Source organism: Fimicolochytrium jonesii (assembly GCF_025526975.1).
Source record: "Fimicolochytrium jonesii strain JEL569 chromosome Unknown EV422scaffold_3, whole genome shotgun sequence".
Lineage (NCBI taxonomy): Eukaryota > Fungi > Chytridiomycota > Chytridiomycetes > Spizellomycetales > Powellomycetaceae > Fimicolochytrium > Fimicolochytrium jonesii.
This window is the reverse complement of record NW_026515670.1, coordinates 549,896-567,267: the sequence shown is the minus strand read 5'-3', so window position 1 is coordinate 567,267 and position 17,372 is coordinate 549,896. Positions and strand designations below refer to the sequence as shown.

Here is a 17,372-nt window from a genome sequence, read left to right as displayed (position 1 = left end):
ATTGATGCTAAGATCCCAGTGTGATCGCTGAGCAGCAAGGCTTATTCCGAGAATCCGAGCGAACAACAAAAACAAACAGGGGGGGAACGCACAGCGCCTGGTCACCTGGTGCAATGCGAAGTCTCTGTGGAAGGGGAAGGGGGAATGGAAGCATCGCAAATGAGAAGGGGCGGGCGGGCGCACGTGTTGTGTCCGTATTACGTAATGACGCGTCGCGCGGATCCCCTTGGAGAAAGCCGCAACGCCATTTTTGGGGTCGGGAAAGAGCACACGCACGGAACAGCGGTCGGCTGCCTTGTTGCCCTTGGACGTGCTTGCTTCTGCAAGAAACACTCCACCTTCTCTCCCTGTCCATTCGATTCCGCAAGTGGTCTCGCTGCTGCCCTTCTCCCTTCTCTTTGTACATAGAAAGTCGTTTGTAGAATAGACGCCACCCAGCGAGGAGACCGGACGGATTCGGCAGGTGTTGGCAACACCATAGAATAGACGAAAAGCTGCGGCATATATATATACCTCGGGAACGGCTTATACTTGTTTTTTTCAACGGTATCTGCCTTGCTGGACCCAAAGCAGAAGCCTAGAAGCAAAGCTAGATAGAGGTTGCATAGACTCCGCCGATTTTCAGCGCAAAACAATGTTCGACCTCCAAGTCTCTAAAGCCCGTAAGTAAACTCAATGGTATCCTCGTTCTTTCTGATCTCTTGAAAACCCCCATCTCACCGCATGTTCTCCTTCCCAGACTCACCATGGCTTTCCAACGCCCTACCCCTCCTCTCCCAAACAGCCCCCCTCCTCCTCATCCGCCTCGCCTTCAAATCCAACCCAACCGCCTTCCCATCCCTCTTCTCCGCCGTCCTCGCCTCCGAACTCCTCAAACTCACCACCCTCTTCCTCATCAACGCCCACCACGAGGGCTTTGCACCTTTCATAACGCGGTTACCGAACGTGGTATCCGATGGTGTGCGACACTACCGAAAGACCGTCGTGCCTGGTGTTTTTTATACGCTGCAGTGCGTGATGCAGTATGTGGCGCTGAGCAGTATCGATTGCTTGACGTTTACCAATGCGTGGCAGGTGCAGCTGCTCCTGACTCGGATTCTGGCAGTTAGCCCGTTTGCCGGGTTGCGGAAATGGCATTCGGAGGTCATTTTGGCGGTTTCGGTTGTGAATGTTTGGATTCTGCGTGGGACGGCTTTGTGGGGCGTCTCGGAGAGTGAGGACGGGCCAGAAGGTGTGGTGGTGGAGGCCGTAGTCGGAATCGCTGCGTCGCTGGTTTCGGGTCTGTGTGCGGTGTTCGCTGAGCGGGTCGCTGGCGACCGCGCCGTGGAGCCGACGTCGGCAATATTCTCATCGGCAACGGCATCGGCATCGGCATCGTCGTCCTCGGTTTGGATTACCAAGCTGCAAACCAGCTTTGCATCCATCATCGTCGCGGCCTTCGGCGCCTTACTGTTGGAATCCTCATTCATGCCTGTAGATCTCACCGAGGGCATACTCAGTTTGCCCGTGCTTGCGATCGTGGCGAGTGCGTTTGGTGGGCTGGTTCTTGGGGGCTGTTCTGATCTCACAGGTAAGCTCTTGCTGGCCCACATATCTTATGCAAGTGCCAAGGCCAATTTATTCCCGTCCCACTTTCACAGTAACAGATCCCAGCTTTACCACCATCGGTACCGTCCTCTTGCCCCTCCTGGCCGCTCTCGCCTCACTTGTCATCAACGACACGCCTCTCACGATCGCCACCGCCCTACAAATACTCATCCTCGCGCTCACCAACGGCTACCTTCTGAAATCCTTGATCATCAAAGCTGTCACTGAGAACAGGGATTACAACCCATTACGGGCGTCGGAAACAAGCACACCCTCCGGCTCGCCACCGAGGGTTAGAAACGTTGACCTAGTTCTGGGGGGGGAAATCATCAACAGCCAAATCGGAAAGCCCACCACCCCAACTGGAATGAGACGTCTCGTAGAAGGCAGCATAGCATTGACTCTAATCGCAATAACATGGCGCGCCCACGCCGCCTCCCTCTACCTCTCCGGCCATCCCTCCCCCACCTTCTCCTTCGTCCGGCCCCACACTCCCACAACAACCCTCCTCACCTCCCTCCCCAAATTCACCATCTCCCCCCTCGCCGAACCCCGCGAGCCCGGTCTGCCGAGTTACACACACCACCCGATCCACCCTGCCCGCCCGCAGAATCAGTTCTTTACGCCGGCGTCATTGGTGGCCGATAAACCAGTGATTACGTTGATGACGGTGACGCATAACCCCGGGAGAGTGATTGTGGACGAGACGGCGCGGGCGATACTGCAGGGGAGCCTCCAGAGTTTTGTGTGGGTTGTTGTGGATGATCATTCCGAGGGGGATGGTGTGGAAGTTTTGAGGGAGTTGGAAGCTTTGGATCCGCGTATTAAGGTCGTCAGGAACACTGGGAGGAGCGGGGTAGCCCATGCAAGGGCACTGGCGTTAAAACAGGTCCAAACACCCTACCAGGTGTTCATAGACGACGACGACCTCTTCGAACTCACCGCTCTCGAACAGTCCCTCCTCCTCCTCTCCGCCAACCCACACCTCTCCCTCGTCGGGTTCTACACCATCCTGTTCGGCGCGTCGCGCACGCAGCGGGAGGTCGGGTTCCAATCCGGGTCGCAGCAACGGGGTGGGAACAATATTCACATTGGCGCCGTCCACCGCCATGCCGCGGTGGGGAACTGCACATTCGACCCGGTGTTTAATGGAGGTGGGGAGGATTACGATTTCTGGATGTGTATCGCCAACAACGGACATTGGGGGGTTACGATACCCGAGTACAGTTACTGGTACCGGCAGTGGGAGAAACGCGATAGGGAGTGGACGATGATGGGGAGCAATTTCGACAAAGCTGCGGAGCTCGTCCGGCAAAGGTGGCCCGGGGTGCAGCAAGGTGCGTGGCCGGCTCACGACCCCATACCCGCTGTGGCGTTCGAGCCGTGGTGGAAGGGGCCGGGGTTTGGTAACATATTACATACATCCCCGGGAATGACCGCTATGGTGCTCCTGGAATCGTACGCGGACACCCTCGCGACACGCCGCACACTCGCGATCGTATCCGACCTCGCGCAACAAGGGTGGCGGGTGACTGTTGCTGCATTCACAACCGCCGACGACGCCCTCCGTCGCCATTTCTACAAATACACCCACGACGTCTTTGTCCTCCCACATTTCCTGCGCACGGCCCAGTATCCCGGTTTCATCGAGTATATCGCCCAGTCACGACATATCTCCACCGTGCTGGTTGCCGAATCACCGACGGGGTACGGACTCCTTTCCGCGTTACGATTGGGGAGTCAAGTCTCCGTGGTGGATCTTGTGAGGGAGGTGGATGAAGCCGGATCATACGCCGCGTTTACGTACTCCGCAACGCACGGGAGATATATCCACCTAACACTGGCCTCCTCCCTGTCCGTTCGCGCAAAACTCGAAAAGCGGGGACGCACACGGGGCACGCTACGTGTGTCGGCGTGGGGGATGCGTAACCTTACATTAGAAACGGGTGGTTCAGCTACCGAGCTCCGTGAACAAGCAATGAAAGAGGGTGAGAATGTATGTCTGATCGGATACAGCGTCTCAACAGCACAATCCCACCTGCTTCGTCCGACGATCGCGGTCCTCGCATCCCACAACATCACCGCCAAACTCGTACCCTTAGTCGGCGAGACGATGCAGCGTCTCGTGGGCATGTCCGACCATTCCGTACGCGTCGAGAACACAGACCTTGCCCGTCGCGCATGGGTGAATGCAAGCGATGTGGTCCTCGTGTTGGGCGAGGAAGGGAGGGAGGCGGCGGTGACTGCCCTCGCGTCAGGCACACCGGTCGTCACGACCGCGACATCCCTACCCGTGCCCCTCACGCTCGGCTCAGCACGGGACAGTCTCCTCCAGACCCGCGCGACACCGGCACACATCGCCAAGCGGATTGTGGACGCGGGCGTCTGCACCCACCGCCGTCGCGTGCCTTCACGTACCGCCCAACTCGCATTGCACCAGCTCCGACACACCGACGTGGACAGCACACCCGTGCCGGACGTACTCGCGCAGGCGTGGCGGAGTACCCCGGTGGGGGAGGACACGGCGGCATATTGGGCTGTGAAGGCTGTTATTGAGGCGGGGAGGGAAAGTGTGGATATTTTGAGGGGGCAGAGGGGGTTGCCGATGTATCAGGAGTGATCTTTGGAGGGGCGTATGGATGGGAGTTTTTGAACGGCGTTTTTGTTGTGATGTGTGTAGAGTCGATTCGGGACATTCTGATGGACTGTTTTTTTTTGGGGGGGGGGGGGGGTTGGTCAGTGTGATGTATTCAAATGTACGTAGAGTGGATAATGTATTCCTACCTGTCGCTCTGGATGTGGTGCGTTCTATGATGATGGGGTTTCGCGGCTTTCTTTAGGGAGCGGAAAGTGGATCTGTGCATACATACGTTGCACGCTAGGCAGGGAAAGATGGATATCGGGGAGGAGATTTCACAGCAAACAGATTTTACAGCGTTGCGAGAACTATGGCAGTGAAGGATCAGCTTCCTGAGACCACCCTAATGCCACCCACGTCGTGTATATCATGTATGCGCCCACATCAGCAGAATAGCAGTCGCTTCAAGCCTCGCATAGGAGCCCCCGATCCAGCTCGTTGACTGCCGTCAAGGGTTGATGTATCATTCGATGGGGTTTTACATTTAGGCCAACGAACATCGTATACATTGACAGATTCGCATCCAGCACTTGCCTCTGCAGTTGACAGTAGAGTGAGACCGGGAAGGTGTGCGGTGTGATCCACCCGGCAGCGAACAATGGAAAGAAAGATCTGGCTTACTCGCTTACTCGAGACGCGTTGTGCTTACGAGGACCCGCACGCGTTCCCCTCCATTCGAAGGTTGCCCTTCACACCTCGACATCGACCCTCTCCCCTCTCTCCAAACGCACACACTTCCCTGTATAAATATCGTCGGCCCCTATCCGCCGCTCGAAAACGAGTTCTCACAACCTCACCGTTCCTGTCAGATCCGCGCTCATATCGGTTCCCAAACCCGCATCATCCATCACACGGCGAAATCGCATTTACACTCCAACCACACGTCGTAACCACATCACTACCGCACACAACCCCCACCCTCCACACCCAAACACCCCCACAATGATGGCCCAAACAGAAAAAATCACAAAAGAAACCTCCCTCGCCGCCCCTTCCGACCCGGCCAAGGTCGCGCTGATCACGGGCATCACGGGCCAGGATGGGAGTTATCTGACTGAGCTGTTGCTGAGTAAAGGTGCGTACAGTGATAGATTACGAGTGGGGATGGATTCAAGGGGGTGAAGTCTGGGCGAGTGGGTGATTGATGAGGGCTTTTGGGTGTAGGGTACACGGTACATGGCATCGTCCGCCGCTCGTCGTCGTTCAATACCGGAAGGATCAGCCATTTGTATGAGGATCCACATCAGAGTAAGTTCGCTTGCCATCACGCATACCGTCCGACCCATAGTTCCCCGGATCGCATTAAACTCCGCCCACTAACGAATATTGAATAATATGAAACAGACCCAAAGATGATCCTCCACTACGGCGACCTCACCGACGCGACGAACCTCGCGCACATCGTGACGAAAGTGCAGCCGACCGAGATCTATAACCTCGCCGCGCAGTCGCATGTCAAAGTGTCGTTTGATATGTCTGAGTATACCGGTGCGTTTCGCCCACCACTCCTCTGTCTATAAATTCCAGCAGGCCTGACATTGGTCACATATGTTATCTTTTTCTTTTAGCGGACGTGGACGGCGTCGGCACCCTCCGTTTACTGGACGCGATCCGCACGGCCGGGTTGGCGCACAAGGTCAAGTTCTACCAGGCGTCCACCAGTGAACTGTACGGCAAGGTGGTCGAGACGCCGCAGTCGGAGACGACGCCTTTCTACCCGCGTAGTCCCTACGGCGTCGCCAAACTCTACGCCTACTGGATCGTCGTCAACTACCGCGAGTCTTACGGCATGAAGGCGTGCAACGGGATCCTGTTCAACCACGAGAGCCCGCGGCGCGGCGCCACCTTCGTCACAAGGAAGATCACGCAGGCCGTGGCTAATATCCATCATGGGAACCAGGAGTGTTTGTATTTGGGGAATATTAATGCGAAGAGGGATTGGGGACATGCGAGGGATTATGTTGAGGTAGGTGAAAAAAAACAAGCGAGGTGAATGAGCGACGTGAAGCTGGTTGGTTGGGCGGATGGGTGATGCATGATGGGCGGTTGATGGATGAAACGAACATCGTGCTCGCTCTGCTCGCGACAAGGATGCTGGGCTGCGGTGGGCCGGAGTATGCTGGCGCATGGAACTCGCTACCGCTTGCGCTCTTCAGGACAAATCAAGCGCGCTTCACTCGCTGACCCCCACTCTCGCTGCGCTCGCTTTTAGGGAATGTGGCGCATGCTTCAACAAGAGGAACCCGAAGACTACGTCCTAGCCACCGGCGAAACACACACAGTCCGATCCTTCGTCGAGAAAGCCTTTTCACGGATCGGAGTCACCATCCAATGGTCCGGCGAAGGCGAGAAAGAGATCGGGATCGATTCCTCGAGCGGCGCCGTCCGAGTACGAATTGATCCACGGTATTACCGCCCTGCTGAAGTTGAGTTGTTGTTGGGTGACCCGAGCAAGGCGCATCGGAAGCTGGGGTGGGAGAGGAAGGTTAAGTTTGATGTAAGTTGGAGTGTGATGGGTGTCAACTTGAAGCCATCAATTCCTGAATGATTCACTCCGACTCTCCATCTTCAATTTGCAGCAATTGGTGAACGAGATGGTAGACGCCGATGTTGCTGCGACCAGCCCGCGCCCAGTCGCCGTTTCAAAGAAGGTTGTCCAGCCCGCAGGTGTGATGCAAGACCTTCCCGACCCTGCAACGGCCAAGTTGACACACCCAGCCGCCGGGCCGGCTTTGAGCGCCGCTTGAACTGGAAGATTTCCGTATTTTGGACTGCGGGAGGGAGTGGGCGGCTCCTGGGCGTGATGTGGGCTATATATTTTGAGGGTTGTACTTGGACGGGCATCACCGCATGGTGCGGATCTGTTTTCAATGGACACTTTTTTTTCGATTTTGGTATTCAAGACGGACCGGACATATGTACCCAGTAAAGTACATCATAGAATGAGAAGATACTTGTTGTGATATCTGGCATTTCCTCCGCAGCAGGAGCATTCCATATTTCAGTGTGACCAAGGAAGATACTGTCCCTTCAAAGAGACCCTTTCTATGCGGTGTTCGGTGCGCTCGCTTTGGTCGCCCCTCTCCATCAGCGCGAGGATCACGTAAGCGCGACGCGTGGAGGCAGGAGCACGTGACTTTAATCCCTTGAAGGGGGAACGAGTGGAAAGCCGGGTGGCCCATCTGGGGGCATCTGTCGCGACTCGCAAAAATGACAGCAGCAAGAACAATCCGCAGAATGCAGAATGGAACAGGCCGCTGGGGAACTTATTATTACGTGGGGTCCACCGGAGCAGTCGGCGGGCACTCGGCACAGGCATATATCTACATGCGCCAACCACCCATACCCTAACCTACCTATATAACGGCGTTCATAGGCCGCTCGCTCCAAAGAGAGTGAGTGCCCTTCACTGAGTCTGTGCGTCCAGTTTCAAGTGCACATATTCGTCACTTCTTGCGAACTTCCGCGGAATCTGCCCCCTGACATAAATTTGAAGGGACTGGCACTACCAGGTGAGTCCTCTGGGAATGGCACTTGAAGACTGCACCGCTTTTGCATAGCGCTCTGTTGTGGTGGAGACTGGCGTCCGCACTACTGGTGCTTTGTCACATATTGACTTGTGCAATTTCCCACCAACAACAGTTGATGCCCTCGCCTGCAAGTAGAGTTACTTTCGGTTTATTCTCCCCTGTTACAGTATCTTCCAGCAAAATGAGAGCTTATTCCCCCATACTATCGAGAGGTGGTGGTGTGAACGCAAGTAAGTCATCCCATCCATCACCCGGTGTTTCATCCGCCCTCCATGGCTTACGAACCATTCATCCTTAAAAACTTACAGCACGACTGAAATATGGCGCCCTACTGGCACTCGCAGCCCAAAACACCATTTCGGTCATGGTTCTCCGGTGGGCACGGAAGTCAGCAACCGAGCGGAATGCCGTCGCATCGACGGCCGTGTTCCTTTCCGAGGTGATAAAAGCACTGGTGTGCGCTGCGATCTACATCTGGCAGGACGGGCGGACGGGGGCACCTGTGGCGAGTTCGGGGAGGAAGTTATACCTGGATGCGTTCGGGCAAAAGTCGAGTTGGGCGAAGATGGCTATTCCCGCGGGCCTGTATACGATCCAGAACTGGCTGCACTATTTCGCATTGGCGCGGTTGGATGCCACTACACATCAAGGTGTGTGTTCACTCACCTCTTGTATGCCCCGGAATATATGTTGGATTGCTGAACTGACGTTTTCATTGCGAACAGTCACCCTTCAGCTCCGCATCCTCACCACCGCCGTGTTCTCCGTCATCATGCTCCGAAAACGTCTCTCCCTGGCGCAATGGGTTTCCCTGGGAGTGCTGACCGCCGGTCTAGCCATGACCCAACTACCACACCTCGGATCCTCCACGTCCGCGACACTAGCGGCCGCAGGCACTACAGCGGGGACAACAGCCGCCAACGCCGCAAAAGCCTTCGAACGCCTAATCGGCCTTGCGGCCGTCGGCATGATCTGCGTCTCGTCCGGGTTCTCGGGCGTATACCTGGAACGAATGCTGAAGGACACACCCACCTCACTGCTTGTCAGAAACGTGCAGCTGTCGTGTTTCGGATCGCTGTTCTGCGGCGTGTTTGGGATCCTGCTGAATGATCGCGCGACTATTGTTGAGAATGGATTCTTTGCGGGGTATGGGTGGGCTACGACCTGTGCGGTTTTGCTGAGCGCTGTGGGAGGGTTGCTCGTTGCTACCGTTATCAAATACGCCGGTACGTTAAGTTGGTCCTCTGTTCCGTAAGACGCCCCTTCAAGCTCTTCCTCTGTCTAAACATATCACTTCCCCCTCTCACCCTTCAGACAACATCGTCAAAAACTCCGCCATAGCCCTCTCCATCATCGCCAGCGGGGCCCTCTCCTCCATCATCGGCGATTTCCAACTCACCCCACCCTTCCTCCTCGGCGGGCTCCTCGTCGTCGCGTCCGTGTGGACGTACTCCTCCACACCGATTGAGAAGGTACATGTGGGCGGATCCCAGGTGGATATGGATGCGGGCGGAGAGGAGGAGGAGATGGAAAAGGGGGTGAGGGAGCCGTTTGTAGGGGGGCAGGTGGGGGGCACGTTGGAGGTAGGTTGTTTGTGGGGATTTGGGAGTGCGTGTATGGGGCGTGTATGTTGATCGGAATGTTCTTTTTGCTTCCCACAGCGCATTGTCACGAAATCCGGACAGGACTGAGGGAGGCATTGCAAAACCATTTGCCTCTAAGAACGGAAAATGGTCTCCTTGCTAGCTTCACGCGAGGTCGTCGAGAAATTTAGCTCTCCCGACTTCGGCTTCCTTTTGAAGCAACATCACGCATTCCGCTACACGCCACGACGCGACGCGCACGAGCGCTGCATCTCTGCACCCATTCATTTTACATAGACTGTTGGGTTGGCATCTTTTTGGAACTACACTTAATCGAAACATACCTGCCACGTTTGGGCCAGGCACGTGATATCGGAAGGGGAGATTTGGGACCGCAATCGCATTGGGAAGCAGACGGGGTATATGACCGCATAACCCATGCTAAATACGTTCTACGTTCATTTGTCCCCGCATGGGCTTGCTATACGCGAGCCTTGCGCACATAAACGGGCCCGAGTGGGTAACACCCCCCCATCCATACACAACCATAGATAATACACACTTCGAAAACGACCAACACGGTTCTCTCTTCATCATCCATCATATTCAGTTCCCAAACCGCTGATATACCTCCCCAAAAAAAGACAATACGGTACATATCTCACACATATCACCGACCCGCCAACGACTCCCGATGCTTAACCCACGTATACATCCCCGAACCTACAATAATAATTGCGATCGACCACCCGCGGGAGGATGTGACCGTTTCGTTGAAGAGCCATGCCGCGAGGACTATCTGAAGGCTGTGCGGATGAGAGTGATTAGGTTGGGTTCGAGGGGGGGGGGGGGGGGGGGGGGGTGAAGGAGCGGGCGGATGTGGGGTACTTACACTCCACGAGCAGCCGACGAAACGACGTGGGTGACGGGCGAGGTGACGTTAATTTGGAAGAAGCTGGCGACGTTTAGGAGGAAGCCGAGGAAGCCCTGCGCAAAAACAAAGATAGGGGCGTCAGCCCTCACTCCCACCAAAGCAAAAACCCACTTTGAAAACGGGGGGAATCTATGCCCCCCCCTCAAACTCACCGTCAGCAAACACCCTGCAACAAAAACGCCCACCCCCGCCCCATCCTCCCCCTCGATCGCCCCAAGCGTGCCCCACCTGCTCACCTCCCCCGTGACCAAAAACACCACCGGCAGCAAAACGGCACTCAACGCGTTGTTGAAATACACAAGCGCCAACGTATCCCCGTCCACAACCGCAATACTCTTCTTGATCACGATCGCATGCACCGCGGTGCTGACGCAGGAGATCAGGCCGAATGCGATGGCTTTCACGGGTTTCGTGCCGGTGGTGGACGTGGGCGAGAACGCGGTGCCGGTGAAGTAGCCGATGGTGACGATCAGACAGCAAGCGAGGATCGACGGGGAGGGGCGGGTGAGGTACAGGGCGGAGAGGAGGACGGTGAACGGCAGGACTAGGCCTCTTGCTACCTTTTTGGTGTGTGGTGTATCGCCCCCGTTAGATTTACAATGTAAAAAACTTAAACGTAAAGCGAGGGCCCCGACATACCTGATAGAAACTGGCATCACCGTACTGGATGGTATACGTGTTCACTGACAACCCCAACACATTGATCAGGATCATCGGCCACAGGCGCACACAGACATTCCAATCGATTCGGGGCAGCGGGAAGAGCCGCATCGCTTCGCCGACATGCATGAGGGCGACGGCGATGACGAGCTGGATCCAGAGGAAGGTGATGGGGAGCGCGACTTTCAGGAGGACCATTTTGTTGGCTAGGAGGAGGGCTGGTGTGGGCGAGGGGGGGGGGGGGGGATGTGTCAGCCGTGAAAAAGCAGTGAGGGCACGTAGGATGGAATGAGACTTTCACATACCGGTAGAAGCAAACATGTAAAACGACACAGAGAGCACAATCGTCCTCGTACGCGGCTTCTCCTCCTTCCCCGCCGCCTTCAGCTTCTCATCATCATCATCGTGATGCTTCAGATTCACCTCGTACGCCGTGGACGCTTTCCCATCCGGGTGGAGATCGACGTCAATGACGCGCGAGTCCTCGTCGATGGAGCCGTCTAGTGTGCGTGCGGATGCGGAGCGGTCCCAGGGCTGGGGGTCCGTGTCGTGCACTGTGAGGGTGAGCGGGGTGGTGGACTCGGACTGGGAGAGTTTGTCGGCGGCCATGGTTGTGTAGGTGGCGTGTGTGTGTGGGAGGATAAGCTGGATGTGGGGTTTTGGCGAGAGCGGGTGGTGGAGCGGGATATGAGGGACTTGGGAAGGTGGGGTTTATGGTGCGCATGTTTTTGTATGGGAGGATTGGGTAATGCGAGGTGGAGGGGGGGGAGCGGGATGGACGGGTTTGACAGTTTTTTGTGCTGACGGCGGACGATACGCGCCGTCGAAATTGGGAATGGGCCGACTCGTGAGGGGGTTGGGCCGGCTCGGGCCTCACCCAAATGTACTGTACTGTACTGTACGCAAGGACGGTCCCATTCAAACGTGCGTTGCCCCGCCCCTCGAGAAATCACCAGAAACGGGGTACAGTAGAAGCGGTATGCAAGTAAGGCATCGTATCAGCATCGACCAAGGCCAACAGAAACACTTTTTCGCAAGCATTGTTCAAGGATTCATGAAGAACGAGAGTAGACACAGAGAGTGTGTATCCCACTGCTCCCTAACATACTCAAGCAGGAAAGAAGCATCTGCCCGCCGTTGCGTATATACAGTATATGGGGCTTACGGCGATTTGCCATCGCTACTGCCGTGTGTTGCTGCATGACGCGCAAGCAATAAACGCAATAAAGCAGACACGTGACTCCGGTGGCCGACGGGAGGGCAGGGCAAGAATGGCAGGGGACCTCCCTCGTTCTGGGAACCAAAACGACCAACCCCCCCAACCAACCCCCATCGGTGGAAATGATAAACGACCGGCAAGGAAAAGCCACCACGCGCACCAGCAGCAGGAGCACCACCCACGACCAGCTCCCTCTTTCGTCCCGCTCCATCACTGTCTGACCTGCGTTCTGGCATTCGCTATATAAATAAGTTGCGCGCTGCTAGGTGGGGTTGCTCACACGACGGAGCAGGGAGGGAGATGATGGACTCGCTAGCCGCGCCACCTGCCTCAAACTTAGCTCCTGGGCTCGGTCAGTCGCAGAGCATCACCGTTGATGCGTCCCACGAATTCACTCGCCCGGCAGACTGGACGCCCGACTGGGTACCCATTTCCTCACTCTCCACAGCCGCCAGGAACTCGCCGGTTCCACTTCATGAACAGCCGGCATCAGGTCAGGACTCTAACCTCGTGATTGTGCTCGACAACTCAGTACAGACGGCGTTGCTGGACCAAGCTTACACGGACACGAGACACAACATTAGCGGATTCCTCGGCGGCTTCTGGAAATCCGTTGCAATCGACCAACCCGGCGAGAAACCGCACTGGAAAGTCGTGTGCCATGTGACGACACTCTATGTTGCTGACCGGCAAGTTACTGAGCTTCTGAAGGGCTATTCAGCGGAAGATCCGACCTCGATCATCCACGCAGTAGCAAAGTTCAACGAGCTGGGACTCGAGTGCGTGGGATGGTTTCGGTCAAGCGACCCCGTCAAACCGCTACAGCCGACATGCCAAGATGTTGCGAAGCAGGCCTTCTTGCAAACTCTGATACCCGAGGGAGTCGGACTATTACTGTCTATAGCTTCCCTCAACAACCCAAATCGGTTGCAGCCACATATACCCCGCGCATCTCTATCTTCGCCGCTGATTGCCCCTCTCCATGCGTTCGTAGCCTTTCGAGCCTGCATGCCCACACCCGAGGGATTGCTGGAAACGGACAAACTGTATCCCCCATATCCGGAAAGAAATCCACTCCCTTTTTACCGCAATCTTGTTTACCATGTGGATCTGAGCACTATCCGCATCCCGATCGGTATCCGAAATGAAGAGTTCACGGCACCTGATGTATTTCGGGAAATGCATCGGTCGATGCAAGTGTCCCTAGAAGAGTCGAGACAGCTATATCTGGCGCAAGCGTCGGTTTATGGACCGGACTCGGCCCGGCGAATGTTTCTCGACGCAGGGTATGATGCCTTCCTGATGGACTTTTGGAAACGATCGGTTGTCGGTGCATTCAATGCGCTGGACCAGGAATACCAGACAGTGGCGTCGAAAACGAGTTGGATACAGGAGAGGATTGCAGAAACGATCAAAGAGCTGAGATCTCTCTCTGATGCAGCCGCGAAGGCTGGTGTCATCACCGACGGGACGCGAATCTCTTCCTCACCCGTCCCTGAAGCGGATCCGGACGCGATGGATGTGGACGCATCGGAAAACAACGCAAAACCAGCGTTCACGGTCCCGGATATCGAAGCAGTTCTGGAGGAGATTCGCGCCGTGAACGAAGGCCGGGCGTCCCCACTACGGCCGCAGGACGAAGCCATTTCCGCCTCCATTCAGAGAGTGGTGCTGAGCTTGGAGACCATCGCACCCGATCAGGTCGCCACGCGCATCCCTCGCCTGCCAGCGACCATCTCCCGTATGCGTGAAAGGGCGCTGTTTGAGGAAGAATACGAGTCCGTCAGGGATCGGCAGAAAAAGCGGGTCACAGGTCGAAAAGGAAACCAAGGGCGGAAACCTCGAGGAGGGAAAGATAAAGAGAAGGGTGGTGTCACCCGCAAGGATAAAGGAAAGAGTCGGGAGGGAACGATTATCCAAGATGGGCTTGAAAGGCGGCCGCTTGGGTCGGAGGAAGGCCCAGAGAGGCGAGAGTCGGGATTCTCGGGCATCGGGCCGCTTGGGCCTGATGACGAGGGTGCTGCTGGACCGGATGATGGGATGGAGGTGATGGATATTGTTGCGTCGCCTCACAAGGCGTACGGTCAACAGAATGCGGGGTTGAACAACCTGCTTAGCCGGTCTGTGGAGCTGTTGCAGCAGGTTGTCGTACCCTCGAACAGGCCTCACCCGGACCAAGAGTCGGCTACGACGTTAGGAGGTGGGGGCAAAAAGAGCCGACGGTCCTCAATATCGGGCGAGGGAACCGGTTCCTCTCGCGGTCGTCGGTCGAGTAAGCAAACAGCACGAGATGGACGACAAAGCGCGTCCCATTCATACGCAAAGTCAACGATGCAAGATTCCGCCCACCCGCCTGCATCATCCTCGAATTACGGTCATCGCCGGTCGTCATCCGTGTCGGCGTCCATGTCTGGTCATCCGAACGCTTTACAGGATCAACAAGTGCAAGGCTACTCTGCAGCTGATGCGCACCATCTTCAACAACAACAACAACTACAACAGCAGCAGCAGTCTTCGCAGCAACATGGAGCCCAGCAGGCGAATTTTGGGGCTATGATTGCGCCATTGGCTTTGTTGAGCCATTTGCAGAGTCAGTCGCTTGGATTCGCTTTTCGAGGTGCCACTCCGCCGGGCGGGGCCTCGGGAGGTGGGAGTTCACCGCCAGCGGGCAATGGGGGCAATGCGAACAATAACTCGTCGTCGGCGTCGTCGATGGATGCGCAGATGCAATCGGTGCCGGCTAGTATGCCTGCGTACGGATTGTTCTCGACAGCTACGCCGGCCGCAGCCGCAGCTGCTGCCGCCGCCGCCGCCGCGTCGGCGTCATATGTGAATCCGTATTTCGGACAACGGCGGCCGAGCTTGAGTTCGACCCCTTTGAACGCGTCTAGCAGTTCGCGGGGGGATACGAATTTCTCAACTAGCGGCAGCCCTGTGCTCGGCATCCCGCAAACAACCGGCAGTTCGCGAGATCATCCCTCCTCCGTTCCGTCTTCGGCGCCACAGTACGGGCCAGCACGGTACCTACCAGCCGGCTTCGCACCCTACAACGCCGGCCCGGTGCCGGAAGGTGCGACGTTGCATTACATCCCCGTGATGAATCCCGGCGCTGTGCAGCACGGACAGCACCCTCTGCAGCTCCATATGCAGCAGCAGCACGATCAAATGCAGCATCAGCATCGCCACATGACCCCTGGCTCGTCGCAACAACAGCAACACTTCGCCCACGGTAAGCAATCTGGACAAGGGCATCGAGAGCCATCGCAGCAACCACATCCCCAACAACAACAACCGCAACAGCAACAATCCTCAAACCACCCCTACGCCAGCACCTCCCGCAACGGCAGCGGATCCAACACCCCAAACCCACCCCCCGGCAACCCCTACGACCTCTCCTTCGGCCCCAGCCAGCGCTTCGCATACGGCACCAACGCCAACCAACCCCATCACCATCACCACCACCCACCCCAATCCCACTCGATGGAGAACGCGAATCGGAATGAGTCGATTTACGCGAACGCCATAGCCCCGCCGAGTATCATCCCGTCCGGAAACCCGGAGAGTAAACGTGGTGGTCCGGCGGCGTCGCAGGCGTACCCCCCACCGCCTATTTCGGCTATTCCGTCGATTTACGGGACGCATACCTCGTCTCCACAACCGCAACAACAACAGCAGCAGCAGCATTACGCACAACAACAACAACAAAACCAGCCGAATAGGCAGCCGTCCCCACGTCCTGCGGCGCCTGGGTCAGCCACGGATAGACCAGCCGCGTCGACGCGGAACTCGGTCACGTTGCCGAGTTTTAGGAGCTTGTTAGGTAGGTTGCATGATGATTGGCGGCATCCGGGGCAGCAGCAGGGTGGGGGGCAGAACGCTGCAGCGGCGAGCGGGGGAAGCTCGACGGGTGCGGGTGCAGGGCAGGGTGGTGAGGATGAGGGGAGTAAGTAGAGTTTGGGAGGGGGTTTGGACATAGGGTGGAGATGGGTGTTTTGCAAGCTGATTCTGCTTTTTTGTGCTTTTGGAGCCGGTTGGAGACGGGAAGCACTTGCGAGCTTTGTGGGCTGGCTTTTGAGCCGGCTGTCTGTTTTTGTAAATATGATTTGTTTGGTACACTCGGTTGGTTCTGGTCAAAGTTGCTCGTGATGGTGGATTTGCACATCGACACTCATGTCGTTACGGTGATTGAAACTCCGCTTTTGACGGCATGTCATTTTTTTTCGCTCTGATATCTTTTGAGGTGACCTTCCGTTGCAGACCCTCGAACAGCAACAGCAACATCGAGCTAGGTATGCTTTGACCCGCTCTTTTTTGGCTATGCATATTATATAAGGAAACCATAGGAAAATGTATCAAAAGCGTCAGTAACGAGCATTTGTACCGCTATTCCGAATCCGGGACACCTTAACAAAAATGCCACACAAAGAGCTTCGCATCCCAACATCCCACTCACCGCACTCCGCCATCAAACATACCCTACTCGCCAACAAACCCCACCCGCCAACCCTGCACACCCTCCCACCAGAACTCATCCGCCACATCCTCTCCTTCACCCTCGACCACCCCACATCCGGTCCCAACACCACCCTTCGGCAAATGCTAGCGACGAGCAATGCATTGTTCGAGACGTATCGTCGTGATAGAGTCGTGACGGACTGCGTGGCGGTCGTGCTTGCCGAGCGGGCCGTTGGAATCATGTCGCGGAATCGCACCGCATGTACAAAGTCTGCCACCAAAGCATCGACATCGAAACCACCCACGACCTCTGAGACGGTCGCGGAAGACATACTGCTGGATCTGGCCCGCGAGTTGCGTGTCGCGTGCGTTGATGCTATGATCCAGCGGATCGGGGAGGGCGATGGGCGGGCAAGAGGGGTTGTGAAGATGTTGGGGAACTATAGGGGGATGGCGGTGGGGCTGATGGGCACCTCGGAGGGGGATTGGTGACGGCGGAGATAGAGGAGGGAGGTTCCATGGGTGTTGAGACATCTTTTGGCGGAATTGTGGAGCGGGAATGTATACAGCGGGACTGTTTAATACTGTACATCAGAACGAAACTCGCATCAAGACGAGGGCTCGATGTTTGACGAAGCAACTGATTGCGACCGATACATTTTGTATGAGGCTGTGTGGATGGAACGAGTAACAAGGACATTGCGACACTTGAAGCATGTGGATTTTTAGCCCCCCCTGTCAAATTGGAGAGTGCGTTGCGCTGTTC

The 17,372-nt window shown here is 56.3% G+C and overlaps 6 protein-coding genes across 6 annotated transcripts; 5 read left to right on the top strand and 1 right to left on the bottom strand.

Annotated features, from left to right (window-relative positions):
• Positions 1–269: 269 nt before the first annotated feature.
• Positions 270–4,292, top strand: EV422DRAFT_238185 (uncharacterized protein). Its single transcript, XM_053065625.1, has 3 exons — positions 270–662; positions 740–1,570; positions 1,641–4,292. The coding sequence occupies exons 1-3, from the start codon at positions 635–637 to the stop codon at positions 4,205–4,207; spliced, it is 3,426 nt and encodes a 1,141-aa protein (XP_052928630.1). The 5' UTR covers positions 270–634; the 3' UTR covers positions 4,208–4,292.
• A 660-nt stretch (positions 4,293–4,952) lies between these two features.
• On the top strand, positions 4,953–7,236 carry EV422DRAFT_516799 (GDP-mannose 4,6 dehydratase). The gene is made up of 6 exons (XM_053069406.1): positions 4,953–5,300; positions 5,390–5,473; positions 5,570–5,713; positions 5,794–6,191; positions 6,438–6,722; positions 6,805–7,236. The coding sequence occupies exons 1-6, from the start codon at positions 5,168–5,170 to the stop codon at positions 6,970–6,972; spliced, it is 1,212 nt and encodes a 403-aa protein (XP_052928629.1). The 5' UTR covers positions 4,953–5,167; the 3' UTR covers positions 6,973–7,236.
• Positions 7,237–7,936: 700 nt separating this feature from the next.
• EV422DRAFT_564285 (UDP-N-acetylglucosamine transporter-like protein) lies at positions 7,937–9,446 on the top strand (the record flags this gene model as incomplete). Its single annotated transcript, XM_053072180.1, has 5 exons — positions 7,937–7,985; positions 8,064–8,405; positions 8,481–8,981; positions 9,070–9,338; positions 9,417–9,446. 5 exons carry the CDS (start codon positions 7,937–7,939, stop codon positions 9,444–9,446), a joined length of 1,191 nt encoding a protein of 396 aa, XP_052928628.1.
• A 467-nt stretch (positions 9,447–9,913) lies between these two features.
• Positions 9,914–11,676, bottom strand: EV422DRAFT_576169 (uncharacterized protein). The gene is made up of 5 exons (XM_053073226.1): positions 11,238–11,676; positions 10,912–11,150; positions 10,425–10,832; positions 10,231–10,325; positions 9,914–10,144 (listed from the first exon to the last, which is right to left on the bottom strand). Exons 1-5 carry the CDS (start codon positions 11,539–11,541, stop codon positions 10,009–10,011), a joined length of 1,182 nt encoding a protein of 393 aa, XP_052928627.1. The 5' UTR covers positions 11,542–11,676; the 3' UTR covers positions 9,914–10,008.
• Positions 11,677–12,244: 568 nt separating this feature from the next.
• On the top strand, positions 12,245–16,348 carry EV422DRAFT_516789 (uncharacterized protein; the record flags this gene model as incomplete). The annotated part of the gene is made up of 1 exon (XM_053069405.1): positions 12,245–16,348. A coding segment is annotated over exon 1 (3,647 nt), but the record flags the coding sequence as incomplete, so codon positions are not given.
• On the top strand, positions 16,349–17,335 carry EV422DRAFT_516788 (uncharacterized protein). The gene is made up of 2 exons (XM_053069404.1): positions 16,349–16,440; positions 16,578–17,335. Exons 1-2 carry the CDS (start codon positions 16,359–16,361, stop codon positions 17,096–17,098), a joined length of 603 nt encoding a protein of 200 aa, XP_052928625.1. The 5' UTR covers positions 16,349–16,358; the 3' UTR covers positions 17,099–17,335.
• The last annotated feature ends 37 nt before the right edge of the window (positions 17,336–17,372 follow it).

Excerpts from the sequence above, each read along its gene's own strand:
- EV422DRAFT_238185 (XM_053065625.1), top strand. The coding sequence starts at position 635 with ATGTTCGACCTCCAAGTCTCTAAAGCCC. Across the intron at positions 663-739 it reads CCTCCAAGTCTCTAAAGCCC|ACTCACCATGGCTTTCCAAC; the intron begins GTAAGTAAACTC and ends TCTCCTTCCCAG. Across the intron at positions 1,571-1,640 it reads GGGCTGTTCTGATCTCACAG|TAACAGATCCCAGCTTTACC; the intron begins GTAAGCTCTTGC and ends CCACTTTCACAG.
- EV422DRAFT_516799 (XM_053069406.1), top strand. The coding sequence starts at position 5,168 with ATGATGGCCCAAACAGAAAAAATCACAAAAGAAACCTCCCTCGCCGCC. Across the intron at positions 5,474-5,569 it reads GTATGAGGATCCACATCAGA|ACCCAAAGATGATCCTCCAC; the intron begins GTAAGTTCGCTT and ends AATATGAAACAG. Across the intron at positions 5,714-5,793 it reads TGATATGTCTGAGTATACCG|CGGACGTGGACGGCGTCGGC; the intron begins GTGCGTTTCGCC and ends TTTTTCTTTTAG.
- EV422DRAFT_576169 (XM_053073226.1), bottom strand. The coding sequence starts at position 11,541 with ATGGCCGCCGACAAACTCTCCCAGTCCGAGTCCACCACCCCGCTCACC. Across the intron at positions 11,151-11,237 it reads TTACATGTTTGCTTCTACCG|CCCTCCTCCTAGCCAACAAA; the intron begins GTATGTGAAAGT and ends CGCCCACACCAG. Across the intron at positions 10,145-10,230 it reads TCGTCGGCTGCTCGTGGAGT|CCTTCAGATAGTCCTCGCGG; the intron begins GTAAGTACCCCA and ends TCATCCGCACAG.
- EV422DRAFT_516788 (XM_053069404.1), top strand. The coding sequence starts at position 16,359 with ATGTCATTTTTTTTCGCTCTGATATCTTTTGAGGTGACCTTCCGTTGC. Across the intron at positions 16,441-16,577 it reads CAACAGCAACATCGAGCTAG|AGCTTCGCATCCCAACATCC; the intron begins GTATGCTTTGAC and ends TGCCACACAAAG.